Source organism: Andrographis paniculata, unplaced genomic scaffold (genome assembly GCF_009805555.1).
Source record: "Andrographis paniculata isolate CXL003 unplaced genomic scaffold, ASM980555v1 Contig69END, whole genome shotgun sequence".
In the NCBI taxonomy this organism is placed as follows: domain Eukaryota; kingdom Viridiplantae; phylum Streptophyta; class Magnoliopsida; order Lamiales; family Acanthaceae; genus Andrographis; species Andrographis paniculata.
The window spans coordinates 6328970-6351571 of NW_026137605.1; the positions used below are offsets into that span (position 1 = coordinate 6328970).

Genomic DNA, 22602 nt, shown 5'->3' on the forward strand with positions numbered 1-22602 from the left:
TATCTACATCTTTACCAGGTATGTATTATAAAATTTATCATGTAATTATTGACCTGTCGCGCGGTCAATCAAATATTTCACCTACTCCGTGATCACAATTTAATGTAATATAGGGGAAGGGATCGTCTCCACAGGGATTGTGTGATTCACTTTTTCATGTTCTAATGCAGTAAATAAAGGGAGATTTTTCTTTTATTATCTAATTAAAATAAAATAACAAAGCAATTAAATTAAAGGGGAACTGACTATAAGGGGATGTCTGGCTCAAGGGATGATGCAGTTATGGCACTTGTGTTCTATCATTAATTCAATTAAATTAATTCTTATTAAAGTATCAATAAATTGGTTATAGTTATCAACAAGCTCTGACAACCAATTTTTCCTTACGGTGTAGGTAATTAAGGTACGACCGTTAACTACCCCTAATTAAGCAAATAAACCTAGGTGTGCCCATAAGAATATTGCCTAACCGCATTCCAATCTAGAAAAACCCAATTCAAAACAATTACTATCTAAGAGAAGCAATTAGATTTGATTGTTTAACCCCCGGGAAGGAACTATTCAACTCGGTTGTCATCTATTCAAGTGCGAATACAATTACGGATATCCTACTTGAATTGACTTTAGATTATCAGACTAATTTAAATATCGGTACCAAAATATTCAATCAATCTAACAATCACAAACGCTATTCTCAGAATTAGACGAATATTGATAATCAAAAAGAACTTTTATAAAGAAAATCAAGAATCTCCAAAACAAAAGAACCAAAACATTATCACCCCTCAAACCAGAAAAGTATCTACTCCATAATTAAATAACAAAGAACAAAAGAGAAATATGAAGTCATAGTGGGAGGGGGAAATCTTCTCTGTCGATTTGCTCCTGCGCGATCTATGAATCTGTCAGTCTCCTGCTCCTGTGCGTTTCTGCCCTAGCCGTCCTCTCTTTTGAAACGTGTGATCCCTCCTTTTATTTAATGTTTGCCCTAATTATTTTGTAGATGGGCTTTTGGGTCTTTAATTAATTTTATTTTATTTTATTTTTTTGCCAATTATGCCAAATTTAATATTTGCCCTCTGCACACAGCAAATAAACAATTCGCATATAAATTAGGTAGAATCCAATCAAAATCACCCAATTATCGCATATGATATGAATATAAAACGCATGCGATTTCTAACTATCAATTCTCCCCACACCTAGATCATGCTTGCCCTCAAGCATAAATTCGAAATAAGCCAAAGAAATCGCACGCAACTCGGTATGACAAGAGGGTCCAACACAACCAATTCAATCCGAATTTTAACACATCAAGCCAAGTCAACCTCACAAGATAAAGTGTATTCTCACATGCTCTCTGAAAGAATTAAGTGTATAATTGGATCAACACTCAGGTAGTGCAACAAAAGATTATTCTATAGGCTTGAGTAAAAATCAAATCTCCCTTGCTTAAAATATTCGAATCTAGCATAAAGAATCAAAGGGTCTTCCAATAAGGGTTGTAACGGGGCTTATGGTCAGGTTAGGAAAAAGGATATATAAGGGATAAAATATGTCAGAAAAGAACACGATAAGAACGCGATGCTAGCACATGAAGAACAAATCGGCATAAACAATCAAATCCTTACTCTATTCACCACCCGAACTTTAATAATGAAAATAAATGAAAATACTTTATTAAGATAATTATTTATTTATTTTTTTGTCATTTTTTTTAAATTTTTTATTTATTTATTTATTATTTTTTTGATTTTTGATTTTTTTTTTTTTTTGGCTTTTGCCTATATATATATACCTACACTACCCACAGTTATTCCTTCATACTATGACTTATTCGTACCCAAAGTTCATTTCTAACTAGTGCCAAAGAAATAAAGTGCATCACAACATGGACTTAAAGTAATTCTTTCTAACATAGGGTTCAAATCGGAGAAGGCTCAATCGAAAGAAGGGTATGAGGCTAAAAAAACAGTTTATTATAAAAGAAAAAATAGGCTAAGAAGGCTCAAATGGGCTAACTAGGGGAATATATTGTGCTGGGTAATAAAGAAAGGCTTAATGGGTTACCTAATGCCCTTATCATTTTCAAAACGCAAGACCCGATAGTTGCAAGTTCAACATGCATAATCACTCAAGTTCTAGGTCATCTAATTGAGCACTACAAATCACACATGAAAATTTTTTTCCAAAAGCTTGAATATATGCAATTTATTTTCTACTGTAACTTTGGAACATAGGCTCAAATTCTCACAGGGTTCAAACGTCGACTTGACTCAATATATCACCAATCAAATCTCATTAGTCATGCTAGACAAACCTATCACACAAACCACCTTTGACTCAGTTCAGACAAATCTCAAAAACACGCGAAAGGACAGCAAATCAGGTATAAAAAGTAGCAAAAAAAAATTGAAAATTTTGCCCAAAAATTTGCATAACTCTCCCCACACCTAAAGTATACATTGTCCTCAATGTAAAGAAAGCAATAAAAGAAGAGAGGAACTTCCCTCGAGTCCATAGGGGGTGTAGTAGTTGGGAGCTTTGTTAACATCTCTTCATTTGATCGTGATTTTTAGGGAGGCTTGAAGTTCTCCTGAGTCATGCGAAAACAACTAACCAACGCAAGCCATTTAGAGGAGCGGACGTGGTGATCGACGATGACTGAGCAGGGAAGGAAGAAGTCGACGGCGCCGGAGGTTGGAGGCGGCGACTAAACCAAACAAAACTATCAAAAGTGTTATTAGCAATTAAATAATAAAAATTAATAAAATTAAAGAAAGCAATTAAATGATTTTGGGTTGTCTCCCAAAAAGCGCTTTTCTTTATAGTCTTTGAGCTAGACTATGTTGCGTCTCAGTCCTCAACTTCGATATCGGCGAGAGACACCAACTCTACAGATTCAAGTGGGAATCCCTCGTAATATGACTTAAGACGATGTCCATTGACCACAAACTTTTTCTCCGTCCTTAAGCTCTGAATCTCCACTGCACCATAAGGAAAAAGTTTAGTAACGATAAAGGGCCCTATCCACCTAGACCGCAGCTTTCCAGGGAAAAGCTTAAGACGAGAGTGATATAATAAGACTTTCTGTCCTATCTCAAAATTTTTTCTGGAGATGTGATGATCATGAAAGGCTTTTGTCTTTTCCTTGTAGAGTATCGCATTCTCGTATGCCTCTTGTCGAATCTCCTCGAGCTCTTGAATTTGCATTTTTCGATGGGCTCCGGCTTCTTGAAGATTCATATTGCACTTTTTCACTGCCCAAAATGCCTTGTGTTGAATTTCCACAGGTAAATGGCAAGGTTTTCCATACACCAATCGAAATGGTGACATCCCTATTGGTGTCTTGTATGCTGTTCGATATGCCCACAGAGCATCATCGAGTCTCGAGCTCCAATCTTTTCTGTTCGGTTGAACTGTTTCTCCAAGATAGACTTGACTTCGCGGTTGGAGATTTCAGCTTGTCCATTCGTTTGAGGATGATATGAGGTTGACACCTTGTGAAGCACTCTATATTTTCGAAAAAAGTGCAGCCACGGTTTTGTTGCAAAAGTGAGTCCCTCTGTCACTCACAATTGCCTTTGGCACTCCAAATCCAGAGAAGATATATGACTTAATGAATTCTGCAGCCACCTTAGAATCATTAGTTCGGGTGGCTCTTGCTTCCACCCATTTTGAGACATAATCAACAGCCAAGATAATATATAAGCATCCATATGAATTAGGAAAAGGTCCCATAAAATCTATAGCCCACACATCAAATATTTCGACAAACATCATAGGGGATTGAGGCATTTGATTACGAGGAAAGAGGTTACCTGTTCGTTGACATTTATCACAAGACTTACAAAACTCAAATGCGTCCTTGAAGAGAGTAGGCCAGTAAAGTCCACTATCCAACACCTTCCTAGCTGTCTTCTTGGATCCAAAGTGTCCACCACATGCCATAGAGTGACAAAAGGTCAAAACAGAATGAAATTCACTTTCATTAACGCACCTTCGAATGATCTGATCAGAGCACCGCTTCCAAAGGTAGGGGTCATCCCAAATGTAGTATTTTGCATCACTGCGGAGCTTATCCCTTTTTGCCTTTGCCCAACCTGTAGGAAACTTGTTAGTGACTAAGTAATTAACAATATCAGCATACCAAGGGTGTGTAGTCGCAATAGAGAGAAGTTGTTCGTCAGGAAACGACTCTCGAACAGGAACTGCATCTGACTCCACGGGTATACGACTCAAGTGGTCAGCTACCAAATTTTCAGTTCCTTTCTTGTCTCGAATCTCTATGTCAAACTCTTGCAGAAGGAGTACCCATCGAATTAATCGAGGTTTGGCTTCCTTCTTTGCCATCAAGTAATGCAGAGCTGCATGGTCAGAGTACACTAACACCTTAGTGCCTAAAAGATAAGATCTAAATTTATCAAGAGCAAAAACAATAGCAAGCATCTCTTTCTCCGTGGTGGAGTAATTTAATTGAGCGTCATTCAGTGCTCGCAAAGCATAGTAGATGACATGAGAGGCTCTCCCAACTCGTTGCCCTAGAACGGCTCCCACTGCATTATCGCTTGCGTCACACATCAACTCGAATGGCAAGTCCCAATTCGGAGGTTGAATAATCGGTGGTGTTGTGAGACGCTCTTTCAGTGCTCCAAATGCCTTATTGCAATCGTCATTGAACTCAAATGCTACATCTTTCTGCATGAGGTGAAACAATGGTGCTCCAATTTTGGAGAAGTCCTTGATGAAGCGCCGGTAGAAACCTGCATGTCCTAAAAAACCACGTAGCTCTCGCATAGAAGTAGGGTAAGGTAAAGCAGTGATTAGCTCAACTTTAGATTTATCTACTTCTATACCCTCATGTGACACCTTATGGCCTAAAACAATTCCTTGCTGAACCATCAGTTGACATTTCTCCCAATTGAGCACAAGGTTAGTTTCGATGCATCGTTTCAAGATTAAAGTCAAATTACCTAGACAATCATCAAAACTAGAGCCATATACACTAAAGTCATCTATAAAAACTTCAATGATTCGCTCAATATATTCAGAGAAAATACTTACCATACATCTTTGGAATGTAGCAGGAGCGTTACACAAACCAAAAGGCATCCTTCTGTAGGCGAAAACTCCAAACGGACAAGTGAATGATGTTTTCTCCTAATCCTCGGGTGTTATCGCTATCTGAAAATAACCTGAAAATCCATCTAAAAAGCAGTAATATGCGCGACCAGCTAGTCGTTCAATCATTTGATCAATATAAGGGAGAGGAAAATGATCCTTTTTTGTTACCGCATTCAGCTTACGGTAATCTATGCATTGGCGCCATCCAGCTTGTTTTCGAACCGGGAGCTTTTCTCCTTCTCGAGTCTCTTCCACCGTTACTCCGGCTTTCTTGGGAACCACTTGAACCGGACTCACCCACCTACTATCGGAGATAGGGTAGATGATACCAGCTTCGAGAAGCTTTAACACTTCTTTCTTGACTACCTCAGTCATAATCGGGTTCAACTTCCTTTGAGCTTGTCTCACTGGTTTTGAATCCTCCTCGAGTGTGATCCTATGAGTACAAAAAGACGGATCAATACCTTTTATGTCAGCGATCGTCCATCCAATGGCGGTCTTGTGATCTTTTAAAACCTTAATCAATTTCTCTTCTTGTTCTGGTGTCAATTTTGCAGAGATGATTACCGGTAAAGTGTTCTTCTCTCCCAAATAAGCAGACTTTAGAGTTTCAGGTAAAGGCTTCAATTCCAATTCAGGTGCCTGCATCAAAGATGGTAATAAACATTGATTAGACTTATGTAAGAATATTGGAGCTAATTCATACCTTGGTGACACTCTTGGAGTTGAGTTAAGCTCCTTGAGAACTTTTATTATTCTCTTTTCTATGGCTATCTCTCTCCCATGTTCTTTCTCCAGATGTTCCATTAACACGATCTTCAATTCGTCGGAACCACTTAATCCAAATGCGTCCTGCACCAAGGGATCAATGATATCAATTGCATATAATGTTTCAGAATCATAGGATGTTTCATAGCATCAAAAATATTGAAATGGACTTCTTCTCCATCAAATTCCAAAGCGAGAGTGCCCTTCCGTACATCAATTTTTGCTCCTGCAGTGCACATAAAAGGTCTTCCTAAAAAAAGAGGCGGTGGATTAAAGCAGTGTGCATCATGCATATCCAGAATATAAAAATCAACAGGGAAAATTAAGTCATTAACTTGAACTAGCACGTCTTCTATCATACCATCAGGGTAAGCATTGGTTCGATCAGCAAGTTGAATAATAATTCATGTTTCTTTTAAAGGCCAAGAATCGTATATTGATCGAGGCATGACATTAATAGCAGCTCCTAAATCTAGCATAGCCTTAGTTATCTCAGTTTTTCCAATCCTACAAGGGATAGAAAACATACCTGGATCACCGGTTTTGGGTGGTACCTTTCTTTTGAGAACAGCAGAAACGTTCTCACCCGCTATAATATGCTCGTCCCCTCGCAATTTCCTTTTGTTTGTGCACAGTTCTTTCAAAAACTTTGCGTACTTGGGGATTTGGTTGATAGCCTCCAAGAGCGGGATATTAAGTTCTACCTTCTTGAGTATTTCCATCATCTCTTTTCGTTTGTTTGCCTTTTGTGGTTTCTTCAACCTGTCAGGAAAAAGGAGCTGATTTAGTTTCAGTAGGAGGAACAGAGTCAGGAAGTACCTTTTCGTGAAGTTCAGCTTCTTTGTCGATCTCCATCTCAATCTGATCCTCATTTTGTTCCTTTGAGATAGGAAGTGGACCTTCCAATTCCTTTCCGCTACGAAGAGTTATAGCACTCGTATTCCTTGGATTAGGCCGGGAGGAACATTCAATCATCGTATCACTGCAGATAGTGATAGCGCTGACCTTTTCTGGATTTGGCTCAGGCTGAGCAGGCCACTTTCCTCTTTCACGTAGTTGTTTCACCTCCTCTGACACTTGATTGATCTGACCTTGTAATTTGTCGACAGTTGACTTCATCTCTTGCTGGAATTGCAGGGTACTGGTAGCCATAGACTTCACCAAGTCTTCCAAAGATGGACTGGAGTTGCTTGTGGGTGTTTGAGGCGGCTGTTTTTCATAGAAACGAGGTTGTTGCATCTGATGCATAGCTCCAAATGGTTGATGAGCATTACCCTGCTGTGCGTTTCCATAACGCAAGTTCGGATGATCTCTCCAGCCTGGATTGTAGGTGTTGGAGTATGGATTGTACGCTGAAGGTCTATTCATACCGTAGTTTGCAGTGTTCACATCCACTGCACATTCTTCTTGGAGGGTCGGACAAGCATCTGTAGGGTGTCCTGCACTCGTGCATATTCCACACACCTTGACTTGGACACTCGGGTTGGATTTTTCCACGACCATCTTGCGAACAAAGCTCGTCAACTCAGAAAGTTGTTGTTGCATCGATTGGATAGCATGGTCTCTGTTGTTTCCGCTCATCTGTCCAACATCTCTTGAACCAAATTGCTGCGTATTTTCAGCCATCCTCGCAATAAGATCCAAAGCTTGTGCCGGCGTCTTATTCACTAAAGCTCCACCACTTGCAGCATCGATAATGTTCCTGTCCATCAACGACAAACCATCATAAAAGTATTGAATCAATAATTGAGGGGGAATTTGATGTTGTGGACATTTAATGATAAGCTTATTGAATCGCTCCCAATATTCATGAAGCGTTTCACCTGATTGTTGCTTGATGCCACATATCTCCTTCCTCAGGATCGCAGCTCTGGAAGCTGGAAAGTACTTCTCCAAAAATTTCTTCTTCATGTCGTTCCACGTGTCGATGCTTCCAGGTGGGAGATAGTAGAGCCAATCCTTTGCAGCATCTTTGAGTGAGAATGTGAAGGCTCTGAGTTTGATTTGTTCGCAGTAACACCTGGTGGTTTCATGCTGGAGCACACCACGTCGAACTCTTGCAAGTGTTTATGAGGTTCTTCACCTGCAAGTCCATGAAAAGAAGGCAATAAATGAATTAATCCAGATTTCAGTTCAAAAGCAATAGTGTTATTCAGAGTTGGAAAGTTAATGCATAAGGGCTGTTGCGCCAAGTCGGGAGCAGCCAACTCCCTTAAAGTGCGGGTGTCCTCAGCCATGACAGTCTCTTGATCACTTTCAGAGCCGCTAGAGCTGGAGATTTTGAGATGGTTTAAAGATTCTGCCAGCTTCGCAACCTGAGCAGCTTTTCGTTGCTTGGCTTCCTTTCGTAGCTTTCGCTCAACCTTCTCGATCTCAAGGTTAAATATCAGTTCACCTGTACGAGAAGAACGGGGCATAAACAAGAGGATAAATTAAATTAATATAAAAGAGTAAAACAAAGCGCCAATCCCCGGCAACGGCGCCAAAAATTGACCTGTCGCGCGGTCAATCAAATATTTCACCTACTCCGTGTTCACAATTTAATGTAATATAGGGGAAGGGATCGTCTCCACAGGGATTGTGTGATTCACTCTTTCGTGTTCTAATGCAGTAAATAAAGGGAGATTTTTCTTTTATTATCTAATTAAAATAAAATAACAAAGCAATTAAATTAAAGGGGAACTGACTATAAGGGGATGTCTGGCTCAAGGGATGATGCAGTTATGGCACTTGTGTTCTATCATTAATTCAATTAAATTAATTCTTATTAAAGTATCAATAAATTGGTTATAGTTATCAACAAGCTCTGACAACCAATTTTTCCTTACGGTGTAGGTAATTAAGGTACGACCGTTAACTACCCCTAATTAAGCAAATAAACCTAGGTGTGCCCATAAGAATATTGCCTAACCGCATTCCAATCTAGAAAAACCCAATTCAAAATAATTACTATCTAATAGAAGCAATTAGATTTGATTGTCTAACCCCCGGGAATGAACTATTCAACTCGGTTGTCACCTATTCAAGTGCGAATACAATTACGGATATTCTACTTGAATTGACTTTAGATTATCAGACTAATTTAAATATCGGTACCAAAATATTCACTCAATCTAACAATCACAAACGCTATTCTCAGAATTAGACGAATATTGATAATCAAAAAGAACTTTTATAAAGAAAATCAAGAATCTCCAAAACAAAAGAACCAAAACATTATCACCCCTCAAACCAGAAAAGTATCTACTCCATAATTAAATAACAAAGAACAAAAGAGAAATATGAAGTCATAGTGGGAGGGGGAAATCTTCTCTGTCGATTTGCTCCTGCGCGATCTATGAATCTGTCAGTCTCCTGCTCCTGTGCGTTTCTGCCCTAGCCGTCCTCTCTTTTGAAACGTGTGATCCCTCCTTTTATTTAATGTTTGCCCTAATTATTTTGTAGATGGGCTTTTGGGTCTTTAATTAATTTTATTTTATTTTATTTTTTTGTCAATTATGCCAAATTTAATATTTGCCCTCTGCACACAGCAAATAAACAATTCGCATATAAATTAGGTAGAATCCAATCAAAATCACGCAATTATCGCATATGATATGAATATAAAACGCATGCGATTTCTAACTATCAATTATATTTTTAAACATACTTGTTATAAAATGTTGCATTATTAATAATTTTCTATTTATTTTTAATAGCTGACTTGTGGAATATGTACGGTGATGAAGCCCCTAATTTAAGAAAAATTGCATTAAAAGTTTTGAGTCAAACTTGCACATTATCGGGTTGTGAGCGGAATTGGAGTACGTGGGCTTTGATCCATACTAAACTTCGGAATAGATTAGCTATTGAGAAACTGCATTAGCTAGTCTATGTCCACTACAATATGCGTCTTCGGGTAAAACATTTTATGTAAAGGACAGACACAGACGATTTTTATGACTCAATTGATTTGAATCATATTTTTGATGAAAATGATTTATTAGATGAATGAGTCAGAGAAAATGAATCTCCACTTATTCGTGATAGTGATTTGAATTGGTTGGATGAGGCTATTGAAGAAAGTGGAGATGGAGGTCAAAGTGAGCATAATGATCATGACAGCGATATGTTTTTATCTCAATTTATAGCTGATGGAAAAAAGAAGGTGAAAGAGAAAACATCAGAAAACATAAATACGGCCAAGAAAAAAAAATCATATTTGAATCTTCATCTTCATCAACTAATGGTGAAGATAAGAATAATAACAATGATGATGATGATGATGATGGTGGTGGTGGTGGTGGTGGTGGTAGTGGGAGCTACTGGGATAGCCGATACTCAAGTGATATGAGATGGACTCAAGGAAATGAAAATTATTATGCTACTCAAGACACTGATCATGGATATCGTCCTGGTATAGAAGCTCAAAGAAATTTTCTAAATAGTTTAACAAAATTTTCAAGTGAAGCCGATGCTTCAAATTTTTCAGATACTAAGAGATATTCTGGAGTTCACGAACATATGCAAGACTTGAATATAGGTTATTCCTATGGAGATTCTTCTCACAGTTCGAGTAATAGATTGGGGAGACAGGAGTGGGACCAGCCAAATGCATATCATAATCCCTATTACCCAGGATACGGTTTATCTAATCTACCCAGACATCTTCAGGAGTCAGCCAATCTTCATATATTTGGATCCAACCAACCAGTTGGAACATATTACGGAGGGATTACATCTGGTTCGGGTAGTATTGATGATCGTAGACAAAATTATGATTCATCAAGCAGAAGCAATGATAATAGGGAATATCGAGGTTTTGATGTATATGGAAGGGGTTCATTTAGAGAAAATCAATATAGTTCGAACATCTCTCCTTATCCACGCAATATGAATCCAGAACAAGAATATTCATACTCTAATCGATCGGCAAATGAAAATGATTTTGAACCTCCACGACATTTCACATGGTATTGAATGGTAAGTATAAATAGTTTGAACATTTTATAAAATTTTATTGGTATTTTTTTTCTAATTTTTTATTTATTTATATATAATAGAGATGATAAAGATGAAATCTAGATATTGACGGCCACAAAGTACATCATTTTGTTATTAAAATAAATTTATTAGTATAATGACAATATGCAAAACATAAAATTTAACATTTATATATATATATGTGCTAATTGAATTGAAATATTATTTATTTTAAATTTTAATCTACTATAAATTATAATATATTTTTTCAATATATTTTTAAATTAATTATATTTATAATTTGATGTATTTTAATTATTTATTTATTATTTTTTTAAAAAATATAAATTTTATATAAAAAATCATATAGGCCGATATGCGACAGATATACAGCTCAGGTAAAGGCTGATCGGCAACGCCGTTTGACGGCGAACCATGATGGGCATCAATATACGGATTGTGATCAAATCGACCTCCTCTTAAATGAGCCATGGCGCGTATCGAGAGTGAAGACGTTAACCACAGGTATGTGTTTAACAGCGTAATAATCCTCGCCTCTCCTCCCAATCCCCGCAACCAATTTTTCATCCATGTCGTACAGATTGAGCTCTTCCACTTTTCGGAGATTCTCGATTCCTAAGGGACGCATCGTCAGCCGGGGGCACTTGCGGAGCGACAGCTTTCTCAGATCAGCCATTGCTCCATCTTCTATACAAATGGTGTTGACTTCCCCCAATTCTTCGATCACCAAATTCCTTAGCCTCTCGAACCACAGCTTCTCGAATGCCAACTCCTCGCCGACGTAACAGTCGACCAGCTGAAGCTCCATCAAGTTACGCAACCGGCCGAGCGCCGGCAACGGATTGCCGGACAATTTGGACCACATGAGACCAACTTTACGCAGATTATCGAGCGAAGAGATCCATGGCGGCAGTCTCCTCAGGCGCCCTTTCAAGTACAAGCGTTGGATCATTCGAGGAGCATTGGTTACACTTACATATCCCAATTCGAGATATTCTTCCTTACTGAATGTGCAGACATCCAATGTTTGAAGATGCTTCATTCCTTCAACAGCTGTGCATAAATCCAGGCCATGGCTTTCCCTTAGCCTCGTCAATCCAAGCTTCCTTATTTGGTTCAGTTTTTGCAAATCTTTGAGGATTCTACCACGTTCGTCCACTTTTACCAGTGATAAATCCTGTAAACTTGTTAGATTATCGATTCCTCCGTGCATCTTAATGCCTTGTGTTGATTCGAAGGCGATATAGTTGGATATACAATACTTGTAGCAGAAGAGATGCCGGAGTTTGTGCAAATAAGAAATCTGTTTCGGAAGCTCCTCCACATCAGTTTGCTTAAGATCCAATGTTTCAAGGTGCGAAAGCCTCTTTATCGAACCTGGAATTGTCTTAATTTTGGTTCCTCTGAAACAGAGATACTTTACAAGTGTGAGATCATAGAACCCCTTGGGGAACTCTGTGAGAGGTGCAGCTTGAAAATCAAACACTCTTAGCAACGTCATACTGCTTAGATAGTTATTGAAATCAGAAGCTGATGCTCCGAGCAATCTGCGAATGCAAAAATGGAACACACAAGTGAGAAATTTTGTGGCCATATATAGTAATAACCGAATTAAAAGTTTCAGGACAACAAACCTCATCAAGAAAATGGACCGGACACAATCGAACCGTTTGTTTGCAGGAAAACCGGCATGATTATGGTGGACTGATAAGCGTCGAATCTTCTGACTCCGACTTGAATTGTCATCTTTGAAGATTGAAGTAAAGTTTTCTTCCTCGCATTTGTGGATGATGAACTTTAGGACATGGCTAGGGACTCGGAAGTTTCTGGGGCGGTCATCCAAATCCAATCGGGATACATCAATCAGATTTCTGTGAATCAGTTCATTGAGATAATCATCGGCAACCTCCTCGGCTGTTTGCGTAGAAGTTGTCCTTGCGAAGCCCTCGGCAACCCATAGGCGAGTCAGCCTCCCACGCTCTATAGAAGAGTCCTCCGGGAAGACACTAAAGTACAAGAAACAACACTTGAGATCCCCGGGGAGATCCATGTAGCGCTGCGAGAGAGCATTGTGGACAACATTCAAGGTGGATGAATTTTTCATGTTGGAGCCAAGATTCTTGAGGAACATCTCCCATTCACCGGGGAGCCTTCTCCGGTGGGCGAGTGCATCTCCGACGGCCTTGATAGTACTCGGAAGTCTCTCGCACAGCTCGACGATTCTGTTGGAGCAATCCTTCAACTCCGGAGGGCATTCGCCATTGGTGTCGGGGAAGGCCCTTTTGCAGAAGAGTCTCCATCCGTCCAGCCAATCTAAGCCTTTCAATTTTAGTATTCTGTTCGGGGAAGATGCAATGGCGGAGGCGATGCTTGAGATGGTGGTCGTCACGATCACTCTGCTGCCCACCGATACATTCTCAATGTAGCTCTGATCGATCTCTCGCCAGAGATCGTCGAGAACGACGAGGTACTTCTTCCCACGTAGGAAATTTCGAAGCTTCTCGAGCTTACGTGAGTGGTTGAGATCACTGTGGAGAGAATCATCCCACAGCCCAAACTGCCGCACCAAACTGTCGAAGATATCTCCGACGACATGGCGTCGCCCCACGTGAACCCAAGCATGGCAATCGAATCTTGCCCTAATTTCGTTCTTCCAGTAAACGTTTTTGACGAATGTTGTCTTCCCGGAGCCACTAGGACCCACCACGGCCAGCTTCACTACCGCCGGGGAGTCGGCCGACAACAGACGAATCAAATCGGATTTATGCTGTTCATACCCAACCATTTCGCGGTCGAGGAGATCGAGAGGGCTCATAACATGGTGCCCAACACCGTAACTGGAACTCGTCCGCCGCGGCGACGGCGGTCTTGAGCTGGAAGAGGCTTCGGAGAATGCTAGGGACGGGGATCGGAGGTGGTCGATGCGTCTCATGATTCCGGCAATGTCGTCGGAGATTCCGTAGAGCGGGAAACTGTGCTTGACGTTGTGTGCTATTCGGCGAGCCTTCCGAGTGAAGTGGCTTTGGTGAAAGAAATAGGGCGGCGTGTGGCGGACGAACTGGTCGAGAACATCTTCGATGTCGTAAACGATCTCTCGAACTTTGTTGGTGTAATCTTGGAGCATCCTGCCCTGATCTTCACGGCCATCGTATTCTTCGATGAAGGCCCTGGTCGTGCCCAGCCAGCTCGTCATGATGTCGATGTCGGGCTTCACCTTCTTCCCGATGTCGAGGTGCTCCAGCAAAGGAATGACGATCTGCAGCAGGAGCTGTGCGGAGCTGATAGCAAGTGCAGCCATGGTGAAAGCATGAATTCGAGTGCAGAGAATGTAGGATTAGACGATGCTTTAATTTGATTTGGAGTGTGTATATATATAGGTATATGGGAATGAGTCTCAAAGTATATTACTGTGTTGAAAAGTTCAGCTTCAGCCATCGTCGAAGAAATCAAAGCCACCATTCTCACAACGACGAGTGATGAATGCGAACCGGAGATCGAGCACCAGACCGGAAGATTCCTCAGGCAAGTTGGAGGGCCACTTGTCTGAATGACAAGAAATAAGACCAAGACAATGGGTTGACTCCAGATTCGAAAATTCTTGTCTTTTAGTAATCTCGTTCTGTCGTTTTCTTGCAGCTAAAAGGGAATTTTGAAGGAGTATATGTATGTACGTGCTTATGACCTTGGAACATGTTTCTTTTAACGGGTTAGATGAATTTGGATTTGAATTTGGTTTTTATTTTTAAGTTCAAGATGAGATTGAATTTTGATATATATATATATATATTTTTTTTTTATATTTGGTTGGGGTTTCAGGAATTTTGAGTGTATTGATTTGATTGATAATAAATAAAATAATACTTCATCCGGATAAAGTATATATTTATTTTTGGAAATAATAATATTTTAATTATAGTTGATAGGTAAAAGTAGCGTAATGATATATTTGCCCTTGCTTTTTTTTTTTTTTTTTTTTTTATAAAAGTAATGATGTGATATAAAGTAAGGGTATTTGTGAAAAAAAAGTGAGGTATTTATAAAATAATTACTTTGTAATTAAACATCTCAAAATAGAAATATGTATATTTTGTAGCTGCACTGAAAGAGTATAAATTATGAACTAAATTTAATTGATAAAATTTATATTATATAATTTAATTATAAATTTATATTATATTCAATGTATCTATATATTTAAATTTTTATTTATTTTTATTATAAAAAAATTTATTCTCCGGGTGGACGACCCGAATTTTGGGATTGCAACAAAACTGAGGTAGAAGAAACAGACGCGTAGACAGACGTAGGAGCACAAGAGGAGAGTGGTCAGACTAGTTTCGTTGGATTTTTATTTCTTATTGTTTAATGTTTTTTTTCACAGTAGTTTCGTTTGGAGAATATTAATGCAGAAGTGCTGCGAGTTGTGCTTCCAAAATTAATTTAATTGAGTGTTATCAAAAGAAAAAACAAAATAACAATAATAATTTAGTTGAGTTGTGACGCGCTTTTACTTTTCAATTATTTGCTCTACAATATTTATTAGGGTGTGTCTAAATATTATCCATTTGAAATATTGTAAAATTTCACCCGCAACATGTATAAATTTTTAATTCAAACCTAATGCAAAAAGTTTAAAATAATTATATAATTTGAAATAAATTTCTGCATCTATAGATAAAACAGCAATAATTCAAAATACAAAGCACACAATCAAAAGAAATATTAATAATAATAATAATAGAAGCAAGAATTTTTCTTGATTCCAATGAAACCAAAAAATCAACCAAACAAGCAATGCCAAAACAGTCTCCCCAGCAGAACAACAAGCTTCAAACACTAATTTTTTTATTTTATTTTATTTTATTTTTTGTGACGAGAGAACTATTCGAATATGAACCTATAACCTCACGATTACGAATTCACCCCACATTATTCGACCATCCTTTTCATGACAAATTTCTTGATTGTGCATCTAACGGCTGCACCTTATCACTATTTATTTTTCAATTAGCTTATTTCTTCATCAATGGCTGTTGTGATTTTTATTATTGGCTTAATATCCTTTTTTTTCGACCAACAATTTTTTGATCTTTTGCGATTTCATTAATCATCGAGACGGAGTTTTGTATAGAAATTTAATCTCCTCACTTATAACAATACTCCAATATGCTAAATTTTCACCTTTCATAGCATGAGCGTAAATAAAAAAAAATTATTTCACTTCTACGGTCCCTCTTGCAGCCAAAACGAAATAAACATAATTTATAAGCTTTTAAAATGGATTTATCTGCCTTATTTTTCTATCAATGATGATACTATGATATATTTGTTCTTTCGGGAGACTTGCATGATCAATAAGTTGAATCCGAGGGGCACTAAAAAAAAAATTACAAATTACGATGGAATTATTCCGTCGCAACTGCATATGAAAACCGTCGCAAATAATTGGTTGCATTTCCCAAACGACGAAGCTGGATTCCATCACAGAAAATTGAAATGGAAGCAGCAATGGAAATTCCGTCGCAACATTGAATGGAAGCGCAATCGAAATTCCGTCTCAACATTGCAATACAACTAATCTATTTCAAATTCCATCGCAACACTGAAATGAAAGCAACAATAGAAATTCCGTCGCAACATTGCAATGTAATTAATCTATTGCGAATTCCGTCACAACATTACAAAAGAATATATTTGTTACTAATTTTGTAAAAAAATTTAGTGTACATTCCAAGAGAATAATTTTGTTGCTAATTCCGTCGCAAAATTCATATTTAATTATTTTGATTTTTTTTGTCCCTTTTTCCAAAAATCTATATAGCTGACATTAATTCAAATATAAATGAGTCTAATGAACCACATATTATAATATAAAAAAAATATATTTAGTATTAGCACTGTCATTACCAAATATCATACAAATATAAAAGTTAACAAATATAAAACAAATGTAAAAGTTAACAAATATCATACAAAAATACGTAAATTCATAACTAACAAATCGGTAAAGATAAAACATCATGATACCGGAGCACTACCACCATCTGAATTCGGATCGCGTCTGTGAATGAGTGGTCCCATACGTCGTAGTTACTCCATGATCTTCAAAGTAAGATCATATATGGCTCGTTGTTGGTTCTCCATATTTGTAACACGTTGTTGCATGAGTTCTCACTGACTAGATCTTTCCTTAAGCACTTTCCTCACCTCACCTAGCTCGTACTCCATCTTTGTCAATCGTGTCTCAAGGATTGATGTGCCCGGAGTACAACCATCACGGATCGAGGATGATGGTCGATAAGGAACAGTGTCAGCTAATGATCCTAATCCATGAATGCGATCCCTTTTATCCCGTGGTACTATGGTAAGAAACACATCATCTGAATTATTTGACGTATTGCCCTGTTGAGTGAGTTGTTCTACAACAACATTTACCTTATCCTGAAAGTATTTAATTGAATACCATATTACTTTTTCAAACAAAATCACCAAGCAAACACACCTAAAATAGATACATACACATTTTGTTAAATAATCACACTCAACTAATAAAATCCAACTAATAATTATAATTTATTTACTCGGTACTATGTTTCACTTAGGCCTAACCATCCAACTTAACCCACTAATCGACGTAAGGATAAACATATCCCAATATTTAAAATAATCACATTCAAGAAAAATCTAAGTCATCACCAACCACACACACCTAAAATAGATATATATGCATTTACAAAAATGACTAGCTACTCAACTAATAAAATCGATCTATTAACAATAATTTATTTACTCAGTACCATGTTTCACTTAGGCCTAACCATCCAACTTAACACACTAATCAACCTAAGGATAAACATATCCCAACATTCATAATAATAAGACTCAACAAAAAAAATATAAGTCATCACCAAGCAAACACACCTAAAATAGATGCATATGCATTTACAAAAATAACTAGCTACTCAACTAATAAACTCCATATAACAACAATAATTTATTTACTCAGTACCATATTTCACTTAGGCCTAACTATTCAACTTAATCCACTAATCAACCTAAGGATAAACATATCCCAACATTCATAATAGTAACACTCAACAAAAATCTAAGTCATCACCAACCAAACACACCTAAAATAGATGAATATGCATTTACAAATATGACTAGCTATTCAACTAATAAAATTCATCTAATAACAATAATTTATTTACTCGGTATCATATTTCAACTCACAGCTACTTTAGATGCTTTCAGGTTAGTTTACTCATGATGGTTGTGACCTTTAGTATGGGTCCATGTATAGGTCTCAACCTTATTCATCCCCTAAATGTTTGCAACAGATAAATATTATTAATAACTAAATTTAAGAAATATTAGTCAATGTTAACAAATAAATAAATACTAGTATATGGGCTGACTCCATAAAAGATTGTGAGCCGCCTGTGTGCGTCAACTTAATAGGACCAGTTATATTCCCTCTACACCTATTCTTTTTTGCTATCTCTTATTTTTGTTTTCCTTCATCATCAGATGGCCAAAGTCTCCTCCATTCAACCAATATCGTCTCATCAATATACTCTTCTGGATTTCTTCCCCAACCGCATCTAATATCATTTAACCAACTACCATATGCTTGCCGCGCCTTGGTATTGAATGCTTCTTTGACTCGACCATCCACGGAAGAGTCTCAAACATCATATTTCTATATTTTAATGTGAGGTGCAAATAATTTAATGTTCACAAGTAATGAAGTACAATTACATTATATTAAAAACTATAACTATATACCTTAAATTCTTGCCAATACCAATCCTTCGTGGCTCTTGAAACCTTCCTCCAAGTGATCCCATCCTTATCCACAGTTGATCGAAATACTTTATAAAATTTACTAGCGATAACTCTTGATTTTGCCATATTTTATAACTTATATTTATTTAATTATTTATTTATTTATGTCTAATTTTGAAATTATTTATGTTAATTTACTCTAATAATTGTATTTATTTCATCTTGTGTGTATAATATTAATTTATTAGTTTTTAGGTGTAATTTATAATTATTGTGGTGTATAATTTAAATTAACCGATGTGTTTCTTGAATTATATTTTTAAGCATTATTTATAATTATTTTAGTGTATAATTTAAATAAACCGATGTGTTTCTTGAATTATATTTTGAAGCATTATTTATATGCTATTTAAGTATTTAATTTTGGCTAAATTAATTTTATTTATTATTTATTTAAGTAATTATTTATAAGGTGTTTATTATTTATAAAGGTGAAATAATGCTTGAAAACTGGTTTAGGAGTTCAAAATTGGCTTTAAAAAGAGAAAAAAAAAATAGCTTCAAGATCGGAAATCTCTGCATGAAAGTGAGCGATGACGGCTATACGGAAAACAAGCGGCGGCTACATTATATCTGTCCAACCTCCCTCAGTTCTTGCATTTATTCCTGCACTCTCCCAGCTCCCATATTTAATTCCTGCATCATCACTTAGCCAATTTTTGGCTATTTTTGTGTAATATTTATTCTAAAACCTTCTAAAATAAATAGGTAGGTTTTAGTAAGTTATTAGTAGTTATATTAGTTGCTATTTTTAGAGATAATTATTTATGGTTATTTTTAGAGGTAGTTAGTAGCTATTTTTAGAGTTAGTTAGTAGTTATTTTTAGAGGTATTTATTTATGGTTATTTTTAGAGGTAGTTAGTAGTTATTTTTAGAAGTAGTTATTTATGGGCGGTTGTAACCGCGAAGCTTCTAGAAGCTTTTCCCCCTATAAATATCTTCTCTAATTACACCCATACACACCATATATACACAATAATATACATTCCATACACTCCATTTTTTCCATTTATTTTCTCCCAATAAGATTTTCGGTTTTGTATCGCGAGCAAACTGATTTTCTCCTCATTTTCTTTTAATTTCAGCATTTTATTTTAGCTAGTAAAATTCCTATCATATTTCTCCACCTCACCGTCACCCAAAAATTCCATGTTCGATTTGAATTGTTCAAGTTGGATTTCAACAAGGTTGCGGAAGGGCGATAGAAGAATCGACTATTTCAGCCCTGTTTCGTGTTACAAACAGATTCTGGGTAGTTCAACGTAGCTAAGTACATGGGAGCCTTGTCGACCTGCTTAGTTGTTGTTCTGAATTCAATTCCGATTAAAGAGAAGTATCAAAGGGGTAGAGCCACTAGCGGAACGGTTGGAAGAATAATTCGTGTGACATAGGCGATGGTCTATTGGGTCACAAAAATTCTAGTGACAGTAGAGTTTCTTGCTTATAATTTTCTTCGCCGGGTGTCGCTGAAGCCTCGTTGTAAATCCCTTAAGGTCAAGTACCAACCGAGTCGAGAATCGGCTTAAGCAAGCAAATGCGATCACATTCATTCCTCAGAGCCGCTCCGCAATTATTCATATATTTTTCGCTATCACGCCATTGTCATCCTGCTCATTTCATCCATGGAAATCTAGCCATTAAGAAACGCAAAAGTCAGACACAAACGCCACGCTTCATCCTTTTCGAGATACGTATATTTTATTGCTTTTTAGTTAGATTTATTTTCTGCAATTTATCTTTTCAGTTCTTCGATTGAATTAACTCATTGCACTTTTTTCTAATTAAATATAGGATATTTGCATATTCCCTGAGTTCGACCCGTACATTCACCGGTTAAAGAGATTTTTTATTTTTGATGAAGTTTTTGGAGTTACTACAAAAACACGCATGACACTATTTTCATTTTATACATATATCTTTTTTTGTATCTCAAAAGATATTTTAAATCTTCAAAAATCTTCGATCAAATTTTGGCGCTGTTGTCGGGGAATAAGCCTAGTATCTTTGTTTTAATTGAAAAATATTGAGTTTAATGCTAATTTAATTTTAATATTTTATTTTATTTTATTTTGAACATCTAATCCATCGGCGGTATGCTTTGTAGGTTTCGAGAGTGCAATATCCTTCAAGGATCAAACATGCACGACAATGTATCTTTCGAAGAAAATAAAAAAAATTCAAAAAAAAAAAATCTGCAGCAGCGCCTCGCCCGTCGGCTGCTCTGTGTTATTTCTCTTCTATATATAATAATAATAAATAAATAATATTAGTAATAATTTTCTGTTCATTCAGGACTTTAGTCGATGATCCCCGCTCGTTCCCTCTTGTATGATAAAAATTGAAGCGGACGTCTGTTCTTGTGAACTCCGCAAGCAAGTGGTCACTCGAAGCCCTCTCTACACGCCGTTGCTACTAGAGATGTGAAGCTGATGTCTTCTCCTAGCCGTAGGAAACCACCGCTGAAGCCATGGGGTCGCCGCTTGCCCGATTCTCTAAATTCCTTCGTCAGCCAAGCGGCGAAAACAAGCAGGAAAGGTGAGCGGTCCGCAAGCGAAGCCAATTTCAGGCAAGCGACTGTATGTAAAGTGGCGCAGACCAACCCCTCCTGCAAGCGAAGCTATGAATTTATTCTTCTTTATTTTGGACAAAAGTTCATTTCGTTCGATGGCGTCTACAAAGAAAATTCCCAAATCATAGTCCTGGGCGAGAGAGATTTCAGATTTCGAATCAATAGCCGTAATTCCAGCCCTAATCCTTCACTGTAATCCCACAATTCATCCACCGTAATTTCTTTTCCGTCACCGCGATGATGAAGTCGCCCGTCACCTTCCCCATTTCCAGCAGCTTTTAAATCCTCCATTATTCCTTCCACATAGAGATGGTAAACATCGAGAAAAGGTTGTATTACTCAATTTCACATTCTCTTATCTATTTTCATCGAATTTCTTAATTTCAAACATAATACTAATAATCTGAAATTTTGGAGGGCTGTTTTGGGATTAGATTGTGCCTTTAATTCCTTATTGGATTATGTCATCCTGCTGATGTTTATTGTAGTTGTGATTAGGATTAAAATTATGTTGGAATTTGGATTTAGTTTAGATTGGACTTAGTTGTCGAATTTGTATACATAGTTGGTATATGATTGGTGAATTGCGAACTGTCTAGGAGATTTGAGTAAGATAAGTTGTGAGTTTATTTCTTATGATGATTTTAGGATTAATCGATAATTTAGACAAGACACAAACAACCTCCGAGGGCTGATTGCAGGCTGTGTTGGATTGATTTGATTTGAGGATTGATAATTGAGGGCATTTGATAAAAATCTGCATACAACAGCTGCTGGTGGTTGCAAAATCTCAAATTTTCAGATTCATTCCGTGGTGAATTGACGCTGAGGAGGAGGCTGCTTTGAAAATTCCGAAGCAAGAAGACTTATGTAACTTTGAAAAAGGAGTTTTATTGTCTTTTATCTCTTGAATTCTTTGACAAATAATGTGACTATATCTCATCTTTCGCTGCTGAAAATAATGTTTGTTTTGATTGCAGTCCCTCCCGAGCTTACTCAAGGTTGTTCGAGGGCGAACAACAATTCAAGTGTGAGGAGGGAAGTCATCGGCACCACCAAAAATTTTTAAAAAAAATCTGGCTGCAAGACATGAATCAGGGAAGTTCTTGATTCCCTTATCGATTATTTATGCCGACTTATTTATTGATTGCTAATTTGTTGGTTTCTAGAATAATTGCTTCTCATATAAATTAATAGTTGTAAATCTAGTTGATTTAGAATAAATTCAGATTAGTAGTATAGAATCAGCTCTGTGGTAACATGTTTCAGCTTATTGTTAGTAATTTGTCATAGTTCAATCCTTAGGTTT

General features: G+C 37.1%; 2 protein-coding genes and 1 non-coding gene across 3 annotated transcripts; 1 reads left to right on the forward strand and 2 right to left on the reverse strand.

Moving 5' to 3' along the window:
• Window positions 1-6657: 6657 nt before the first annotated feature.
• On the reverse strand, window positions 6658-7803 carry LOC127263973 (uncharacterized). Its single transcript, XM_051293296.1, has one exon. The coding sequence runs from the start codon at window positions 7801-7803 to the stop codon at window positions 6658-6660; it is 1146 nt and encodes a 381-aa protein (XP_051149253.1).
• On the forward strand, window positions 7649-7755 carry LOC127264248 (small nucleolar RNA R71). The gene has a single exon (XR_007841646.1). It is a non-coding gene; the product is annotated as a small nucleolar RNA R71 (small nucleolar RNA).
• A 3290-nt stretch (window positions 7804-11093) lies between the features above and the next one.
• Window positions 11094-14372, reverse strand: LOC127263417 (disease resistance protein RPM1-like). Its single transcript, XM_051292426.1, has 2 exons — window positions 12510-14372; window positions 11094-12422 (listed from the first exon to the last, which is right to left on the reverse strand). Exons 1-2 carry the CDS (start codon window positions 14171-14173, stop codon window positions 11318-11320), a joined length of 2769 nt encoding a protein of 922 aa, XP_051148383.1. The 5' UTR covers window positions 14174-14372; the 3' UTR covers window positions 11094-11317.
• Window positions 14373-22602: the final 8230 nt, after the last annotated feature.